The 17,792-nt window shown below is 33.2% G+C and overlaps 1 protein-coding gene across 3 annotated transcripts in view; it reads left to right on the top strand.

Annotated features, from left to right (window-relative positions):
* Positions 1–17,792, top strand: part of GRIK2 (glutamate ionotropic receptor kainate type subunit 2) — a 354,211-nt gene that overhangs the window by 187,804 nt on the left and 148,615 nt on the right. For all 3 annotated transcript variants that reach the window (XM_059467530.1, XM_059467531.1, XM_059467532.1), the window contains exons 8-10: positions 806–913; positions 7,770–7,883; positions 16,411–16,617. In XM_059467530.1, the coding sequence (XP_059323513.1) occupies positions 806–913; positions 7,770–7,883; positions 16,411–16,617 (429 nt within the window). The remainder of the gene's footprint in view (positions 1–805; positions 914–7,769; positions 7,884–16,410; positions 16,618–17,792) is intronic.

Here is a 17,792-nt window from a genome sequence, read left to right on the forward strand (position 1 = left end):
GACTGTAGACTATTCAAATCTCTCATACTGTAACTCCTTATACAATGTTTCTCAATCCAGACATACAAAATATTCTGATGAAGAGAATAATTTGCAGTAGAATGTAATTTTTTTTTCCAATATTGGTTCCTTCTAGGAACCAATAATAATTTTATTTCCCACATTTTCTCTCCCACTTTGTATAGTTTCAGAACTAGGGTAGATTTTAAGTTATAAAAAAAGTTAGGCTATTGCATTTTATTAAAAGTGAGGAATAAGCTTAGGAAGGCTGGCTCACTGACCTCAATTTTTGCTGTCTCGGTGTGGTTTCAGGGGAATCAGCATCTTCCAAAAGTAAGCTTTTATTTGAATGAAATTTCCTGAGAAAAAATATGAAGTCCAGCATTAATGAAAAAGATTGAAACTTTGGGACTGGGGAGGGGGAAGTATGTAGGGAGCAGACATATAGACATATTTTCATTCCTCCATCAAAATGCATGCATGAATGATGGAGGAATGAAAAAAACCCAGCCTTTTATCTTGTTCAGTATATCTTGTTCAATAAAAGAACTGAAAAGAATAATAGAATCCATTGCCTGATATGGAAAGTTTAAAAAATTGTCTATGAAGCCTAAAAGAAAGTTTGATTTCATTAGCAAAAAATAAATACAAAATATTTAAAAACACAAAATCAGCAACAAGATAAGTTATTTACATAAAATGAATAATTAATGATCCCATTTTGACAGAAGTAGTTTGCTCATTGAGAAAAAAAATAAAGGAAGAGGTATTTATTTCTAGAAATTGTTTTTTTCTTTCTTCACAGGCCCACTGGGAAGGCCTCACAGGCAGGATAACTTTCAACAAAACTAATGGCTTAAGGACAGATTTTGATTTGGATGTCATCAGCCTCAAGGAAGAAGGTCTTGAAAAGGTGTGTAAGACATTTGCCTGCAAGGAAGTGGGAAATAAAACAAAACTTAATCCCTATAAACATTTACAACAGTATTTCTTGTGTTATGTAAAAGAGTGCGCCTGCTCTCAAGTCAGTATAAGTGGTACTAAAAAGTTAAGAATTGGTATCATCAGTGGTTTAGCTGTCTTCTGACATTAATGTTTCTTGTACAGAGGTGGAGTGAGAGCCCAAAGAACTGGGAAATGCTCTTTCCATGTTGCTCACTATTGTCCATATTTGAACTTAAGAGCTCAGGAGGCATGTACAGATATTTGGCCTGCCTATATGACACCATCATAATCTGAAGTCAGACCATCTATCCTCCAGCCACCTTACCATGCAGAGGCAATTGCGGGAAGCTACCGTGTCTCTCATGGTTGTGACCAGCAGGCGAAGGTTTTGCAACTGGCATATGTCTTGAAGTTTGCATTTAGATCTGATGTTCAGTCTTCTGTAAGAACTATGTTTTTCTTCATCTTCAGATCAAGTTCTGTCAGCTATTGCCCCAAGGTGGCAATTGTGGGCACAAATAAAAACAGAAATTAAGGGAACGACCATACTGCAGATTTGCATTTTCTTCTGTAAATCATTGAATGGAGATGCTAGCATAAACAACATATTTTCCCAAAATTTCAGCTCACAAGACTAGCTTTGGAATATGAATTTTCTCTTACTGGGAAGATTTGTAAAAGCTCAGAAACCATGAGCTTGTCTTGAGACACTTACATAGGTAATAACATTCTTGTTGTCCAGAGGAAAACCTGTGATTCAAGAACTAAATTATATTTGAAAATGTTCAGTTATACATTGACAGTAGATTTCTGCCATTAAATGTCCCATGAAGTGAACTCAGGCAACTTAGCCAGGGAAACGAATTACTAGACTTGAAAAGTAAATCAGTATTGTGTACGAGTAGAATAAGTACAGTGCAACCTGTCTTTTTTACTGGAAACAGAAATGGAAGAATTAATGTCATGGTAATAGCGAAATAAGTCAGCAGTGGCTGAAGAGTTTGTATGTAAGTGACAAGTGTTGAAAATGTGGAAAGGAAGTCTTTGTAATTTAGGCTGGCTTTAAGAACATTAGGTGACATTTGGGAATCGCAAAGCAACATGAGATTTCTGGAAAATAAAATCACAGTTGACAATACACTAGAAGATATATACATCAGTGAAAATATAGAGATAAAGCAAAAAAGGTCTACAGAGAAATATGGAAGACAATAAAATTCAACAGGAAATATAGTAGTACTCTAAAATACATAATAGAAAAAAGGAACTTGGTAAAGAGTTATATTGAAAGTTCAGTAAGAGACAAAAACAGAAATATTTTGAAACATAATGATATTTAAAAAAGCCCAGTATGTGCTTGAGCTGTATAGAAATATTTTCAAAGAAAAGATACTTTTACTGCCTTCATTTCTTATTTTGGTCATGTGATAAGTGGAAGTGATAATATCACTTTTTCACCAAAAACTGTAGGCAATCTTTGGAACAAGCAGAAAGAATCAGTTACTGTATATGAGCAAAACCAGAGCAGTTTCTTTGGGGTGCAAGGAGATGAGATTAGGAAAAGGAAAATTCAAGTGTATGCACATTTGATTGAATTGCTTACTAAACATATGAAACATATGGTATATTTTACTGAGAGAGATAAATCAATGCCCACAGAGAAATGTTTCTCTTTGAACAACAAAACTTCATTATTCTGAAGGAATGCAAACCTTATTCTTTTTGAATCCAGAGTGAATGATTAAATTTTGGAGCAGGACACTTCCTAGTTGGAGTACATTTTAGCCAGTTCTTTTATTTAAAAGAGCTGTCTCAAAGTTTTGAGGATTTTTTCCTCCAAGACTTAGTTCTGTTAAAGTGGGGATGGGTCACCCTTCTCTCAGTCCCCTGCCTCCATCCACATGTGCACTCCATCTTTCTGTCTCCTTCTTTCTGCTCCTCCTTTTTTCCCTTTGCCTCTCCCTCTGCCTCTCCCCCTCTCCCAGACCCTCCTTGCCTGTTTCCCTTTCCATCTAATCCTTCTCCCTTTAATCTCCCTATTAATCTCTTTCCATGCCCTTTCTATTCTCTTTTTCCTTCAGGAGCCTTTTTGCATCTCTGTCCTTATCTGATATGTTTTCAATGTTCTTCCCAAACCATCTTGTCAGACATCTCTGTCTATGTGCTAAGAGTTACCGAACAGGTTTTTATTTTTTCCTTTTCTTCTGTACATCCTCCCACTTGTGGGATGAGAAACAGTTGGGAGATGCATATTATGGTGCACAGAATTCTTATGCCATGTTTCCATATGGTAAACTGTTGTTATTTCTTCTAACCTCTTTCCAAATATTTCTCTTGTCAAGGACAATAGTTTAGCTCAACAATTTCAGCTGTGATCCCTGAAGAGAAAAATAATGATGGATGGGGAAAAAAAATTATTGTGAAAAATTACTAAAAGACTTTTTTTAAAACTTAGATTTTGCACAAAACTGTCCTAGATAAATTACCTGTTAGTATAACCAGTATAACTGGGAAATTACCTGAATCATGTGTTATAAATTCAATGACTGCTGAAGTCAGTGACAACAGAACAATTCCTCACTGATTTAAAAAAATACTATGTGTGATCTCAACTTTTACATAAATTACTTGTTCCTGAAACTCTTGAATGAGAGGTGATAATCAGGCATCAGTCAATAAGAAATATGTGTTTCCAAATAAAATTTCATGTCTGCCAAAAATGATAGCTCCTTGTAAGATGAACATGACCAAATTAAGCGATGATTGGAGTGCTGTTAATATAATATACCACAAAATTTTATTACAGTCACTTTGGACAGACTGAAACTATTCATGATTAAGCACAGTGAAAATCCCAAACTGTGACACTCCAGCATAATAAATTATAATTTAAATTACAGTCAATCAGTCTTTACACTGAGGCTGCATTGTGAGGATGATTATTTTATACTTCAAGGAGATAACAAATACCTGAATTTAATATTGCTTTTGATATGAAAATTTGTCACTGAAGAACAATCACATATCTTGAATAAGAGCTGCTACAACTGGCTTGAAAACTTGCTCAGAAACATTCTCAGGGTGGCAAAGGGAGAGAAAAAAAGAGGGGAAAAAAACCAAAGACATGGTAAATCTATGGGATCCAGAAGTATTAAAGTATTATTATTTATGTTATATTTGACAAAGAAGGCATGTATATTAATATTACTGAAAAAAATAAATTAAGCAATTTGCAAATGGGAAATACAGAAATATGAAGAAACATTATTATCCTTAATGGAGTATAATTATTTCCTTGATGTAATCACCACTGCTACTAATTACTCCACAAGAGTAAATAAAGAAGGTATAGATAAATTTGAAAAATCTTTGAGAGTTGAGCATGGTTCTGGCTGCTTAGTGAGTGGGTAGCACTGCAGAAAGGCAATGATCCTTCCTAATACAATGCTTGTGGCACTTCACTGTGAGTCATATTCACAGTTTTGATTGACTCAGAGCAAAAATAATGTTAATTTTCTCAGGAGAACTTTGAAGAAAAATCAAAAAGAATAATACTTGAAAGTATACTTATCTATTCATGAAGATAAATTGCTTTTGAAACATGCTGAAGTAAGAAAGCTACAGAATTTTTGGGACTAGCATCTCATGAGACTGAATCTCTGTAAAGTGCTCCAGAGCACATGTAAACTCAGCGCAATTTAAGTTTCGCGAACGTGCAGCGCTTCTTTTTTGAGGGGGATGGTGAAATATTTTGATGGTTTTGGCTAGGACAGAGTTCATTTCTTTCATATAAGGCTGTATGGGGCTGCAGTTTGGATTTGAGCTGAAAACAGCATCGATAACACAGGAATGTTTGAGCAATTGCTAAGCAGCTCTTATGCAGAGTCGAGGCCTCTGTAGCCTGCAGAGCTACACAGTGATGCTGGGTGGGCATGTCCAGCTGGGGGGAATAGCTGTTCTTGGGGGACTGCAGTAATCTGATGGTTACCTGGAAGTCAAATATGTGGAGGTTTGGACGCAAGTTTCTAACACGTGACATGAATTTGGGAAATTGTATTCCATGTTCTTGAGGACCACTGCAATTACCACGTTACAGAATACTCTATGATATTCAATGATGAATGTAGCTCTTGGAATTGTTTCAAGTTAAATAAGCTGATTCTTGCCTAAGCTAATTCCTTTTATCATTTTTCTTTGTCTCACTGTGGAGGACATGTTAATGGGTACACCTGGTTTGGATCCTGTACTTTGGATAATAAGTGTTAAAATATTCAGATTGGCATGCTCTCTTCAGAATAGTTTAGCCATTTAGGCGGATTGGAAAGAATAATAGGAAATTAAGGGCTTGACAATATAGTCAATATTTACAATAGATTTACTGTGTGAATGTTCTCTCTAAAGTGTATATATGAATACCTGTTTCACTTTTTACGAAAATTTGTAAGTTTTTCTGAAACAAAAGTGATGCAATAAGTTAAATTGTAGCTTGCTTGAATTTCAGTTATAGACTACCTTGCACTTTTTTCTTCAATTTTGGCTTTTAAACTTTTCTAGTAAAAACAGATTGGCAATTCTATTCGGTTTAAAAAACTGCTTAAAAATTAAAACAATGTGCTGCTGAAACAAATAGAAAATTATTAACTTGCTGCATTGTTTTTGCAAAACTTTTCTGTAAGAAGCAACTTTGAAAATACATTTCTGTGTTTTGGGAGCTAAACACATCAGTAACATATAAGAACCTGTGGTACAAATTGTTGGGTTTGAGCTCATCAACAGAGATAATCCAAAGAAAATCTAATTTTAAACCTCTGACTTTTGGTCCATTTCTTAGATTTTTGGTTTACAAAAGCAGCAGCAAAAGTACCATGAATCTAATTTAGAAGAATAATAAATCAATTTATCAAGACAAATTTCTTTTTAAAGTAATGTTGCTGATAATTCTTATAGGTCTGCAATAGATTAAGTCTGTAGTTAGATAAAATCCAAATTCTACCAGTTGATATTCTTTTGCTTGTGCTTCTGACTATGTCAAAAAGTAGGAAAGGATGTATTTTAGTTAGCAATGTCTTATATTTTGCCAATATAAATTTGAATTATAAACATGAATTTGAACAAAGCAAATTACTTGATGAATTTAGGATTTGAAACTGATCATATAAAATGTTGCTGTTTCCTCAGAAATTTTTGTGCTACTTGTGTACCTGAAGCTATATCTCACAGAGGAGATTAATTCAGCTTCAGTTATGTAGCATCAGGCTCAAGTTCTCATCTTCACCATTCCTTGTTATTCTACGCTAGTTTCATGTTCAAAATAAAGCAAACACTGTGATTGTCATAATTAGCAGAACACTGCAATTAAATGTTAGCAACCCTTTTAAAATTTCTTGATTGCGGCCAAACTGCAAGGCTGAACATTTTGTGTTTTCTGAAAGCCTTTCAATTCACTAAATGAAATTGTATTAAAACAGTAAATGAAGGAGAGATTTTTTTTTGGTAGCAAGGCTTGATTTTAATACTTTGAAATGATGTGTTAGATGTTTTTTCCAACTGTATTTCTGAGATACACATATTTTTTCTTCCCTCCCTGACTCTTTGATCAGCTTATGAGGTACTGAATGGCCAAGTTCAAAAGAATGACTTCTTGAAACTGAGTGTTAAGCAAGGAAGACAGAGAAAATATTGATTCCTGTGGGACAGAAAATTGTAGGAAAAGAGATCAAATTTGTCTTTTTTTTATTACAGCATCCACTAATTCATGCTCTGCTGTAGTCTCAGTTTTAGAAATGGAACTCTTTTTATCTACACCACCTTGCATCCTAAACTTACTTTACAGCCTTGTGGCAACAAATCACTTAAAAGTATACAAACATTCTTTCCGGACTCAGTTGAAAAGATAATTTAAAAAATTGCGTGTGTTTACGCATACATACATATATTTGCAATGAATCCCTATAGAAATTCTTAATTTTTGTCTAGGTTTAGTTTTAAAATATCTACCTTGTGTTATAGATATTACTCAGTATTTGAAATTGTGTTTAAAATTGTGTCTAAAACCAAAATAGGACATATTTGTGGGGATTTCCCTAGACAATAGAGTAATACAAACATTCTGATTTCTAAAATGGGTAGAATAATTATAATATATTTATAATATATTTATATTTACAATTATATTTACCATTATAATTGTATAAGAATGAAAATGTAGATAAGTTACAGATAAGCCTCATTACTTACTACTTAGTACGAATGCCTGTCCTTGACCTGAACCTTCAAGCACAACGTTGTATGTTCTTACTTAGATAAAAATCCTATAGATTTTATTTTGAAGTATAAAATGTCAAAATACTTATGTGTTGAAGATTTATCTGTAAATAAATTGGGTTATTGCCTGTTCCTGTCTTCTCCATTACTTTTGCCCAAAAACATATTTTGTCCTGCTGTTCTCTCTGATCACAGAAAAGGATAAATCCTTTTGAAGAGACAATGCTCTCTTCTCTGCAAATTAATTTCTCTCTGTTATCTTCAGATGTGGTTTATCTTGAGAAATGGAAAATTAAGTATTAAGAGCAGCTTTAGACATTCTTTATATCATTTTTACACCTAATGTCACACTTCACACAACATAATTTAGGTATTGCTAAACATCTTTTAAATAAGCAGACTTTAAATGTAATGACAGAGAAAAATGAAACAAAATGTAATAATAATTCTTATCAATCAATTTTTTTCACCTGTAACAATCTGGTTTTCCTTAAAGTGTTCTTTTCTAGATGCTGAATTGTAACAATGGGTGATTTACACAGTCATTTACTGTTTTATAGGTTGGAACTTGGGATCCGTTGAGCGGCCTTAACATGACAGAGAATCAGAAGGGAAAACCAGCAAACATCACAGACTCCCTGTCCAATCGCTCTTTAATTGTCACTACCATCTTGGTAAGCAATTGTATTTGCTTCCCCGAAATACAGTTATGCAGAAAAACTGATAGAATGTGACACACTAATTGCAATAGTAGTGAACAGTCTGTAGTGTGCATTACCATTACTTAGAATTTACTTGGAATTACTTGGAGTTTATGGTGTCATCAGTGATCACCAGTTGATAAACTAGTCATGGATGTTTACTCTTACCTTCAATGTGAGCAGGTTATCCTGATTTTAGAGTTATGTTAATTGATTAGTAATTTAACTTTTCTTATTATTGGCTGAAATGTTCTTCTTTGCAAAGCTGCTTTTTTCAGGGCCACATGAGATCACAAAAGATAATTGGTTTTAAAATGTGTTGTGTCTGTTAGCCTGATGATTTTAGCGAGCAAAAATTTATTGGTTTTGTTTGCTATTCTAACCCCTCAAAGGAAAGTACAAAGTATTTAACATTTATTTAGAACTGCTATTGCTCAATTATTGAGATGAAATTTTTAGTTATACAGATATTTAATTGATCCTTTGAACTAGACCAGAAGAAACAATTTGAGTAACTTCTGTATTATTTTCACTATTGACAAATTCATAGCTGTGAATGAGGTATTTTTTACATATAAATAAACACATTTATTTATATAAAAATAAGTGTTCATTTATTTCCTCACAGTAATTTTGAAATAGTAATTTTAGTTTCAATGAAAATTTAAAACTTTCCAGAAGTTTGTATGGTGTGTTCGTCTGTTGCCACCATTATCATGAATTTGCAGATATTAAAAAAGAATCTGCTTCCTGGTGGTTGTATTCTTTATTAAGAAGCTTTTACCTACCAACATGTATTATGACATTTCAAACTGGAATGGATTTTTACAGATGTATAGACACAAATGCCAGTGTGCTTTTAACTTTTTATGTAACGTAAGTCATATAACTTCATCCAGTGGGTAACTTTTTCACTGCTTATGCGGTCTGTTTACATGTGATAGAAAATCTTCTGATATCCTTCACTTCATTCATTTTACTAATTGAAAAATACACAGCAGATATAGAAAATGGAACACGACTGACTCACTTTCAGATGTAATTTCTTGTTATGCTAAGACAAGCACAGATTTACCACAACTTCCTCTAGTACCATTAATTATAGTGTTGATCTGCTATAGGTATAACTTAGTTTATAAATTTATAATTCCTTGTTTCTTTTTTTAATGAAATGTAAGTTAATGTCATATATTCCCTTATATTAAAAGCATGCCCTCTAGAGTATTATTCTGTCAATTTTCTTCCCACTGACTTTCACATGTTTCCTACATGTAAAAACTACTATTTAAAAATTTACTATTATCAAGTAAATTTTATTAATAATTCCAATTCCATGCTCTCTATACTGCTGTTGCTTTGTACCAGATATCCTGTCTAGGATTTTTCTTGGCACTATTCACTGACCTGTAACTTCAATTCATGTGAACATCCTGGCTTCTAGAATTCCTGCTTTACAGAATAAAGTCCTGTCTCCTCCAGTGACCTGCTCCCTTTGTTACTCAGTAATGAACCTGCCTTTGTACCTGCACTCTTCAGTAGCCACCATTGTGTGCTTGATTCCAGATAACACATTACAGATAACTGTGGTAACAGTACTGCAACAAGGATCAATCCCCACAAGATTACACAAGAAACACTCAATAATTTAGAGTGTTTCAAGTTTGTTTGTGTTTCAACATCTGCCTGTTGATGAGGTTTGAGTTAATATGCTCCAAGTATCATATTGCTCTTATATAGTGATACTGGCATGATTTTGGTTGAAATAATTGGCTCAAGAAATAGTAAATAGCAGAAATGTAAATAGCGCTGCTGCCAGTGAGCACTGATTTCAATTTGGTAAAGCTCACAAAAGAAGACTCCTGAGATTCAAGAGAAAAGTGACTTTCTGTAATCAAGGATATCCTTTCTCTTAAGAGTTAACTTTTGGTTAGCGGTCTTTTAAAAGTATCCATCTTCTTTGCAAGTATCTAAATAATGCATAAAAAAAAAGGACTTTCAATTGGTGTCACAATTTGCTCACTTGTAGCTGCCTTTTTTACTTCAGTTATTGTATAGTAAAAGTTTTGGTAATTGCAGTTACTCTTTTCAGCTATGAAGAAAGATACTCAGAAGAAGTGGTACAAATTGGACGAGCTGTACTTGGAATAGTAAAAAGAACCCAAGCCATTTTTGATGCAGAAACACATGTACTAGCTTCATTTGCTAGTTTTATCTTTTTTATGCTTAAAGAATATGTTTCTGTTGAACAGAAAGCATATTAATGAATATTCATTTTTGTAGCACTGCAAGGGAACAATAGAAAATGCTAAAGCTCCTAGAAATATACCTACATCATCAGCTTTTTTCTCCGTTTTTGAGTCTACAAAATCTTGCTTAAATGAAAAAAGAAAAGGCAATTCTATGATTTCTATGATTTAAGCTATTCATATGGTTTTCCTATGATGTTTCCTTCATTTTGAGAATTCCCTACAATAGTCTATAGTAGACTGCCAGCTGGGAAGCCTTAATCATTTTTCTCTGTAGTTTGCCTTAATGCTCACTTTTTATTTAAATATCCCAGTCTTTCTTATATTTTTAATTCTGAAATTTGGAGCAATATCTTTTTCCTCCTATATTTTGCAGCCATTTAGATCTTTACAGCTGTCAGTATACCCTGCATTTCTACTGGTGGCTGAGTGTCTAGAAGAAGAAAAAGACATTGATGGGAAAAGTAATAAAATATAAATTGTAATTCATAAATTCATCTATAAGGAAGGACAGAACTATGTGCTCCCTTTTGTCTTGAGTTCTTCATTTCACAGATAGCAAGCTGAAAGATTATTCCTTGGTTTCTCAGCAATTCAAAGCTCTGTTCTGGACAGGGATTCTCAGGAGTCCAACCTTTCTCAGAAATCAACCTACATGTAGGTTTTGTGAAGAAACCTGTCTGATTTCCAGGTTCTGAACACATGGCAGCCCCAAGCACCAACAGCATGTTCACTGGAGAGATAGTCAGGTCTTTTTAGGGAAGGGGAGGAAACTTTTGAAAGATAATAAGTATGCTAGTTTTTTTATCTTATATAATCATAGTTTGGATATATCAATCTTTTTGATACTATTACTGTGCTTTATTTTAAAACCATCTGCATTGAAACTTCAGAATTTCTTTCTCATTTGAAAAGTCTAGTTTTTGAATATTCCGCATTTAGAAAAACAAACCAAACAAAAAACCTACAGAAAACAAATTTTCACCTTCAGTAATAAGGATTTACTATTATTTGATTCTCCTAAATTGATTCCTACCAGAACGCTGAAATATTTCTTCTCTTTAGACTTTTGATGTAAATATCTAAGTGTTTTTGTTCTTGTATATCTTCTACTTCAAACTTGAGAGAGTTATAACTTTGGAATTAAATTTCCATGTTTATAAAGGTATGTGTATGGCACTTAGGGCATTTTTTATGCTAATTTCATACCAGCCTGTACATATTATCATACTGGTTCATATGCCCTGTTCTGCTAAAATAAATACTTGTTTCCTTTCCTGCATAGCTTTTATGTACTTTTCTGTATCTGCTTACATCAAAGCTCAGAAAAGCTCACAGTTGTCAAGTTTAATTTTTCCAAGGAATGTGTGAAAGTTATGAAAGGTGTGTGATGTTCTCAATTTAGTACTTTTTGTTACTTCGCATTTGAAAAGTGAAATTACCTTTTTTTTTGTACTTCCCTTAAAAAATTGGTTTGAAATAGGAATAGAATTAGAAGGAACTAGAAGAAATATTTATAATAAATTTTTAAACAATTTTACTTGGTTAAAAATATAGTATTCCCACATTGTATTTTATTGATATATACTGCTTTATCAAATGGGTAGTGCATAATTTCTCTCCCTTTTCTCTTGGATACCCAAGCATGAATTTTCAGTGGTCAAATTTTAAATTAATATTAAAAGAATTTTAAAATTAAAAGAATAAATTTACCTGCTATCTTTTTAAAGGTGGATCACCCATCAATTGTTTTGATTGATAGTAACTAGTTACTTCACCTCTCCCACTAGAATTTTGACTGCCTACTGTGAAAACCTATTGTGTATTCCTTTTATCTGTTATAAATGTTGAGAAGATTTGGCAGTCTTTTAACACTCCAGTATCCAAACTTCTGGTGAGCAGAAGCTAATCATCAAAATCTCTGTTCTAACAGTGGCAAATTTTCAAATGGTTCTCTTCTTCTCAATACTGGCAGTTTTAGATTCTTTTAAAAATATGCTATTCCATGTTGAATTTTGAAGGAAAAATATATGTTTGATTATTATTAATAAAAATAAAAGAACCTGAAATTTAAAATTTGTCTTGATTTCTAGTAATATCTTTGTATTTGAAATACAATATAACTCACAGGAATAATTCTAGTAAATATTTATTATTCAAATCTGAAAAGAAATACAGGAAGTTGAAGAATCTTATTTTTTAGAATGTGTGCTTTTATTCAAACATTAGCTGTACATTTTTAAAATTAAAACCAGACTGTTAATTAATTTTCAAAGATTTATCTTCTTTTTGCAAATATGGTTTTAATCTACCTGTGATTCCTCTGTTCCTTATAGCCATACCTTTATTTGCACTATTTTAGCTAACTTTACTTTTCCGTAAATTTTCTCAGAAAAAGGATTTGTTGCGTTTACAAGTTTATTTGCACTCTCACTTGTAGTGCTTATCTGGCTTGGGATGGGGCTCTTCTGCATCCCTCTTCATCGAAGATATTTTAGTCTTATGAGACATTAAATGATGACATTTATCTCAAAATTTTGTAACAAACTAGCTGACCTTTTGTTAATTTAGAGTAGCAATGTTTCGTGGAAGCACTGTGTGTTCCTGAGGATTCATTCTGGAGTCTACAGTCAGTGTTTAATCAGTGACTTTTTGTTTCCAAGCTACTCATGTCATTCCAAGCAATAATAAAAGCACTAATGGAAGGTGTTTCCCTGATTTCCTGGAGAGATGTGTCCAGTTGAAAGACTTAATTTCAACTGAAGCCGTTTAGAAGATTTCAAGTACTGGTTTTGTGATGTGGTCTAGTGATTTTTAAGGGTCATGATTTCAGCAACTGAAAGAAAAGAAAGAAATTGTGAGCAATGTTAAAGTAAGTATAAACCAGCTGCCAATCTAAATATCAGTCAGTTTAAAAACTCTGCCTACCTAATCAATGATAATTGTCCTAGTGAACAATTTTGGTGCAAGTGATAAAATACCAAGAAGCAATGGTGATGGCACATTTAATGAATAGAGACTTTCCTGAGAGTGTTTAGCAACCAGTTTTATGTTAGCCCATTCTACAAGTTTAAAGCTTGAGCAAATGGAGCATGTGGAACCCTTTGCATGCACTTGTTCAGGATACCTGAATGCCATGTTCAGTATTTAGAATGTGTATTACTTGAGGAAAAAGCAAATTAGAGAAAACATTGGGATTAATAAGAGCTATTACAGATGAAGCTGCCAACACCAACCCTGCTCAAGTTAAGTCAGAAATCACTTTACATAGCAAGTAAAAGGGCTGAAGAGAAAAAAACCCGAATGCTTTATGTGTAGAAGACTACAAGAAAAAGTAGCAGTAAGAAATTACCTAAAGTAGGATTGGAAAAGCATTAAGAGAGTATTAATAACTTATTGATCAGTCATCACAGCAAAAGTTAAAAATCATTAAATAGTTATACAGATGCTATTGTAGGCCTTATCCAAGTTGGCCAGAGTAAAGACTATAAATGATTTGGAGTTGGAGCTAAGAATTCTAGAAAGAGTTGCAAGAGTTTTTTTTATATTTCTTTATCAAAATTTAAAAAAGCATCAGTAGAACAGATAATATGTCTGAGGATTTCTATAATGATCTGATAGAAAAATAAGTAGGAATTTATCAATGAGCTGAATTGCTCAGTGCAAAAAATCCTGCTGTGATTATTAAGTAAAGGAAAATTAAAAGCACATATTGACAAATATATGTTCTCCCTGATATTGCACATATTTAAATTCTGTCCCAGATAACTCAGGATTGCCTGGAATGGGAGACAGAGACAAAAATGTTGTCAAGAATCTTGCCAGGATTCCAGACATTGGGGGATGTGTAAGACTGTAAATATCTGAGCAACTCTGAGAGCAAATGTCTTGGATCTGTGTGTATGAGCATTCCAAGCTACATTAGAATTTATTCATGCCTACAGAACAGGCCGTGACACTGTGTAAGCACTGCTCAGCAGTAAAGAAAATATTCCTGTGTTATAACCCTGATTTGAGCACAAATCCAAACCATACTAGTTAATGTGATGTAAATTGCTGCTACCCCAGAAAATAAACCACATTATGTTTTGTAGTAGCATGGCTTCTGCTTGGCCAGTGGTGTGATTTCTTTAAGGAATTGTAATTTCACCTGAAAAAAATTGTTTTTCTCACAGTTATTTTCTTTGAGATATTTAATATAAACTTCTCAAGATTATTAACTGTCACAGACATCTTTTATGAAAAATCCTTTTCTTAGGGTTTTTCCTCTTGAGAATCTGAGACGCTCCAAGAGCAAAATGTAAACAATGGTTATCTGCTGCTGTGGAATGCAACACGTAGATTTTTGACTAGCTCATGCTAGTTGTTTCTAATTAATGGGCAATCACGGTCAGCTGGCTCAGACAGAGTCAGAGCCACAAGCCTTTGTTATCATTCTTTCCTACTCTATTCTTAACTAGCCTTCTGATGAAATCCTTTCTTCTATTCTTTTAGTATGGTTTTAATATAATATATATCATAAAATAATAAATCAAGCCTTCTGAAACATGGAGTCAGATCCTCATCTCTTCCCTCATCCTAAGACCCCTGTGAACACCATCACAATTAACAAGTATTTTCACACATAGGTTTTGCTCTGACACCATCTCTGTTTCTCAAGAATTATTCGGAGATCCTTGTCATTTAAATTGTTTTCAACTTTCACATTTTCTGTTAGGTCTTTGTTCTTTTCAGTACTACATCTTAAAGAGCTCTTCTGGAGTCATTTGTTTACCTGTTGTTTGAGAAATTTCTGTCAAAACATCCTAGTAGCTTGGCTGGACAATTTATTTCATGTTTGTTCCTTGCTATTTGTATAAAGATCTGTGATGTACTTTCTGAAAATATGTCTGTAACCTTACTTATTTCAATAGGAGTATATAGCAGCTCTTTTTAGAACAAGATTTTCCCTGCATTCTCCTTTTCATTTTTTTGGGTAAAATGTACTAAAGTTCCAGTTATACGTTGCTATAATATTTAAATAATGGGAAAACTCAAGGCAGAAGATTACATTAGGAGTGTTGATTTATTAAAGCAGTCAGGTGCCTGTCAATCAGGTGCCTTTAACCCCACTGAGTGCTGATGTGGGGATTTAGGACTTAAGAATTTTCTTAAGTTGCCCTGGAGAGTTTATCTGAATGTTCACTGAGTCTTGTGTTTGGTGTAATGATTGAATATACCATTATTTGTCTTGCCTTATGTGATTTTTTTTTCTTTTTAATTATAAAAAATGAAAATAATCTCTCCCAAAAGTGAACAAAGATCGAGTTGCACATTTAACCTAACAAACACAGCTTGAATATTGGTTCCATATTGCAGTGGAAAACTACCAGTTGTTTTTTGTATTTTTCCCTTTAATTTTCTATTTGAGAAAGGCCACCCTATACTGAGAAACAGATGCAAAAAAACTGTTTTGCAAAATGTACATTTTCTTCCTATAATTATGGTTTTTCTGCCAATCCTTTTTATTTGTTTACTATCTGTTTGCACACCACTTAATGCAAAAAAAAATTACATTGTAATTTGATTTAAATGTTAGAAGATAAATACCTAAAGAAATTTAATTCAGTTTTCATGGAATGTCTATCACAGAACTTACTTTTTGTGTAAATATTCTCAGGTTTTGCTGCAGTCTTGTAAATGGCAGCCTATAACTTGAGGCAGCAGAGAAGTAGGTGCTTTCACTGACTTTCTCCTTCCCATGTGGGTTTTTTAGGCTTTGCCTAAAAAAGCATTGAGAAAACAGTTTAAATACTTATATAAATAAAAGTGTAAGATCTAATATCTAAAATATTTAATCAATGTTTGGAGTTTTAATGAAATTTTTTTCAGTTGCCAAAGCACATTGTTTCTGCATTTTTAAAGGCTTATGTTGTCCATCCAAAAAATACATTTTATATTACTGTATAATGGAAATAGTTAGGGAGCACATTTAAATTTAGTGTGTATATGCATTTCTTGAAGACACATCTACAGTGTTGAGAGTGTATTTTTTCCAAAAAAAAGAAGACAAAGTGAATCTTTGAAAATATATGAGGACTTCAGACACACATAGACAAAGCTAAAAGGATTCTGGTTTTCATATTATTTTTTTTTATAGGGAGAGATGTCATGAGTGTACGCATATGCAAGCACATGAGTGTCTACTACTTTAGGCTAAAATGAGAAGAAAGGTGTGGGGGCACTCATTATCCATTCTGTCTTGATTCTTACAGGAAGAGCCATATGTTATGTTCAAGAAGTCTGACAAGCCCTTGTATGGAAATGATCGCTTTGAAGGTTATTGCATTGACCTCCTCAGGGAGCTGTCTACTATCCTTGGATTTTCCTATGAGATTAGATTGGTGGAGGATGGAAAGTATGGAGCCCAAGAAGATGCCAGCGGACAGTGGAATGGAATGGTTCGTGAATTAATTGATCATGTAAGTCAACTTTTGCAAGCTTCCAAATGGGCATTTAGATTTCAAACCCTTTCTATAAAAATTGTAAAACTTTTATGATAATTCTATTTGAATACTACTGTTTTCAAGATGCAGATGTTTTAAGAATTGATGCAAGTGCATGGGTATCTATTAGGTCTTTAGTGTAGAATTTGTAAAATAAAGCATCTCTTTTTTGCCCATAGGGAGTGGTTGTTTTGGTCTAGCTTTTCCATAGCATATGTTTAAGTCAAAATATGAAATAAATAGTACTCAGAATTTATTTCTAAGAACTATGTAAGAAGTTTTATAACAAAATTTTGGTTTATAACAAAATTTGCTACAGCAATACAAGTGAGGTCTCCTTTTCTGATAGTGAATCTGACATTTTGTCTTAGAGAAATTTCTCTGTGAGTAGTGTAAGCACACATATCATTTGATATATTCATCTTTCTTGAAATTTTACCAATAAAGTGCAGGAAGTAAGACAAAAATGTCAACATATACTGATGGAACAAAGCAATGTCACACCAGATACCATTAGAATTGACTGCAAGTGATTATGGGAGGTATTACTTCAGGTTCTTCAAAATATGCTTTCTCAGTTGTCATTCCAGTTGAATTCAGTCTCTTAGAAAAATTTTCATAAATTTAAAAATTATGTCATTGTTCCTTTCTGCACTTTGGGTGAGTTCCTTGATAGCATTTTCTCTATAGACACGAGGTCAAACATTTAGATGAAACATATTCTGTGCATCACTGTCATTTAAAATAGATGGAAGACTGTAGTTAATTCCAGTGGAACCTCTTAATGATGGCAAAAGCTGCATGAATCACTTGAAAAAATGTTTACTTATCTTGTTTCAATTTGCTTTAAGATTTCAGCAGATGGGCTGAAAGATGTGCTAATCAAATTATTCATATTTACTAGGAAGGTTGTGCTTCATGCTTTTCTAGTAAATGATAATCTGGTATTGGTGTTGCAACAGATGTTGATTATGGCTGGCTTCACACATTTAAGAAGAATGCGTGGGAGTATTATGGTTATGTTATCTTTAAATGTGTGTATTTATAATACCTGGTACACACACATAGAAAGCAAACTTATTTAGATGGACTCTCTGTCCATCTCTATAAATGTGCATTTTTACACATGAATAAGTGCATAGGCCTGTTAA

Source organism: Ammospiza nelsoni, chromosome 3 (genome assembly GCF_027579445.1).
Source record: "Ammospiza nelsoni isolate bAmmNel1 chromosome 3, bAmmNel1.pri, whole genome shotgun sequence".
Classification (NCBI taxonomy): domain Eukaryota; kingdom Metazoa; phylum Chordata; class Aves; order Passeriformes; family Passerellidae; genus Ammospiza; species Ammospiza nelsoni.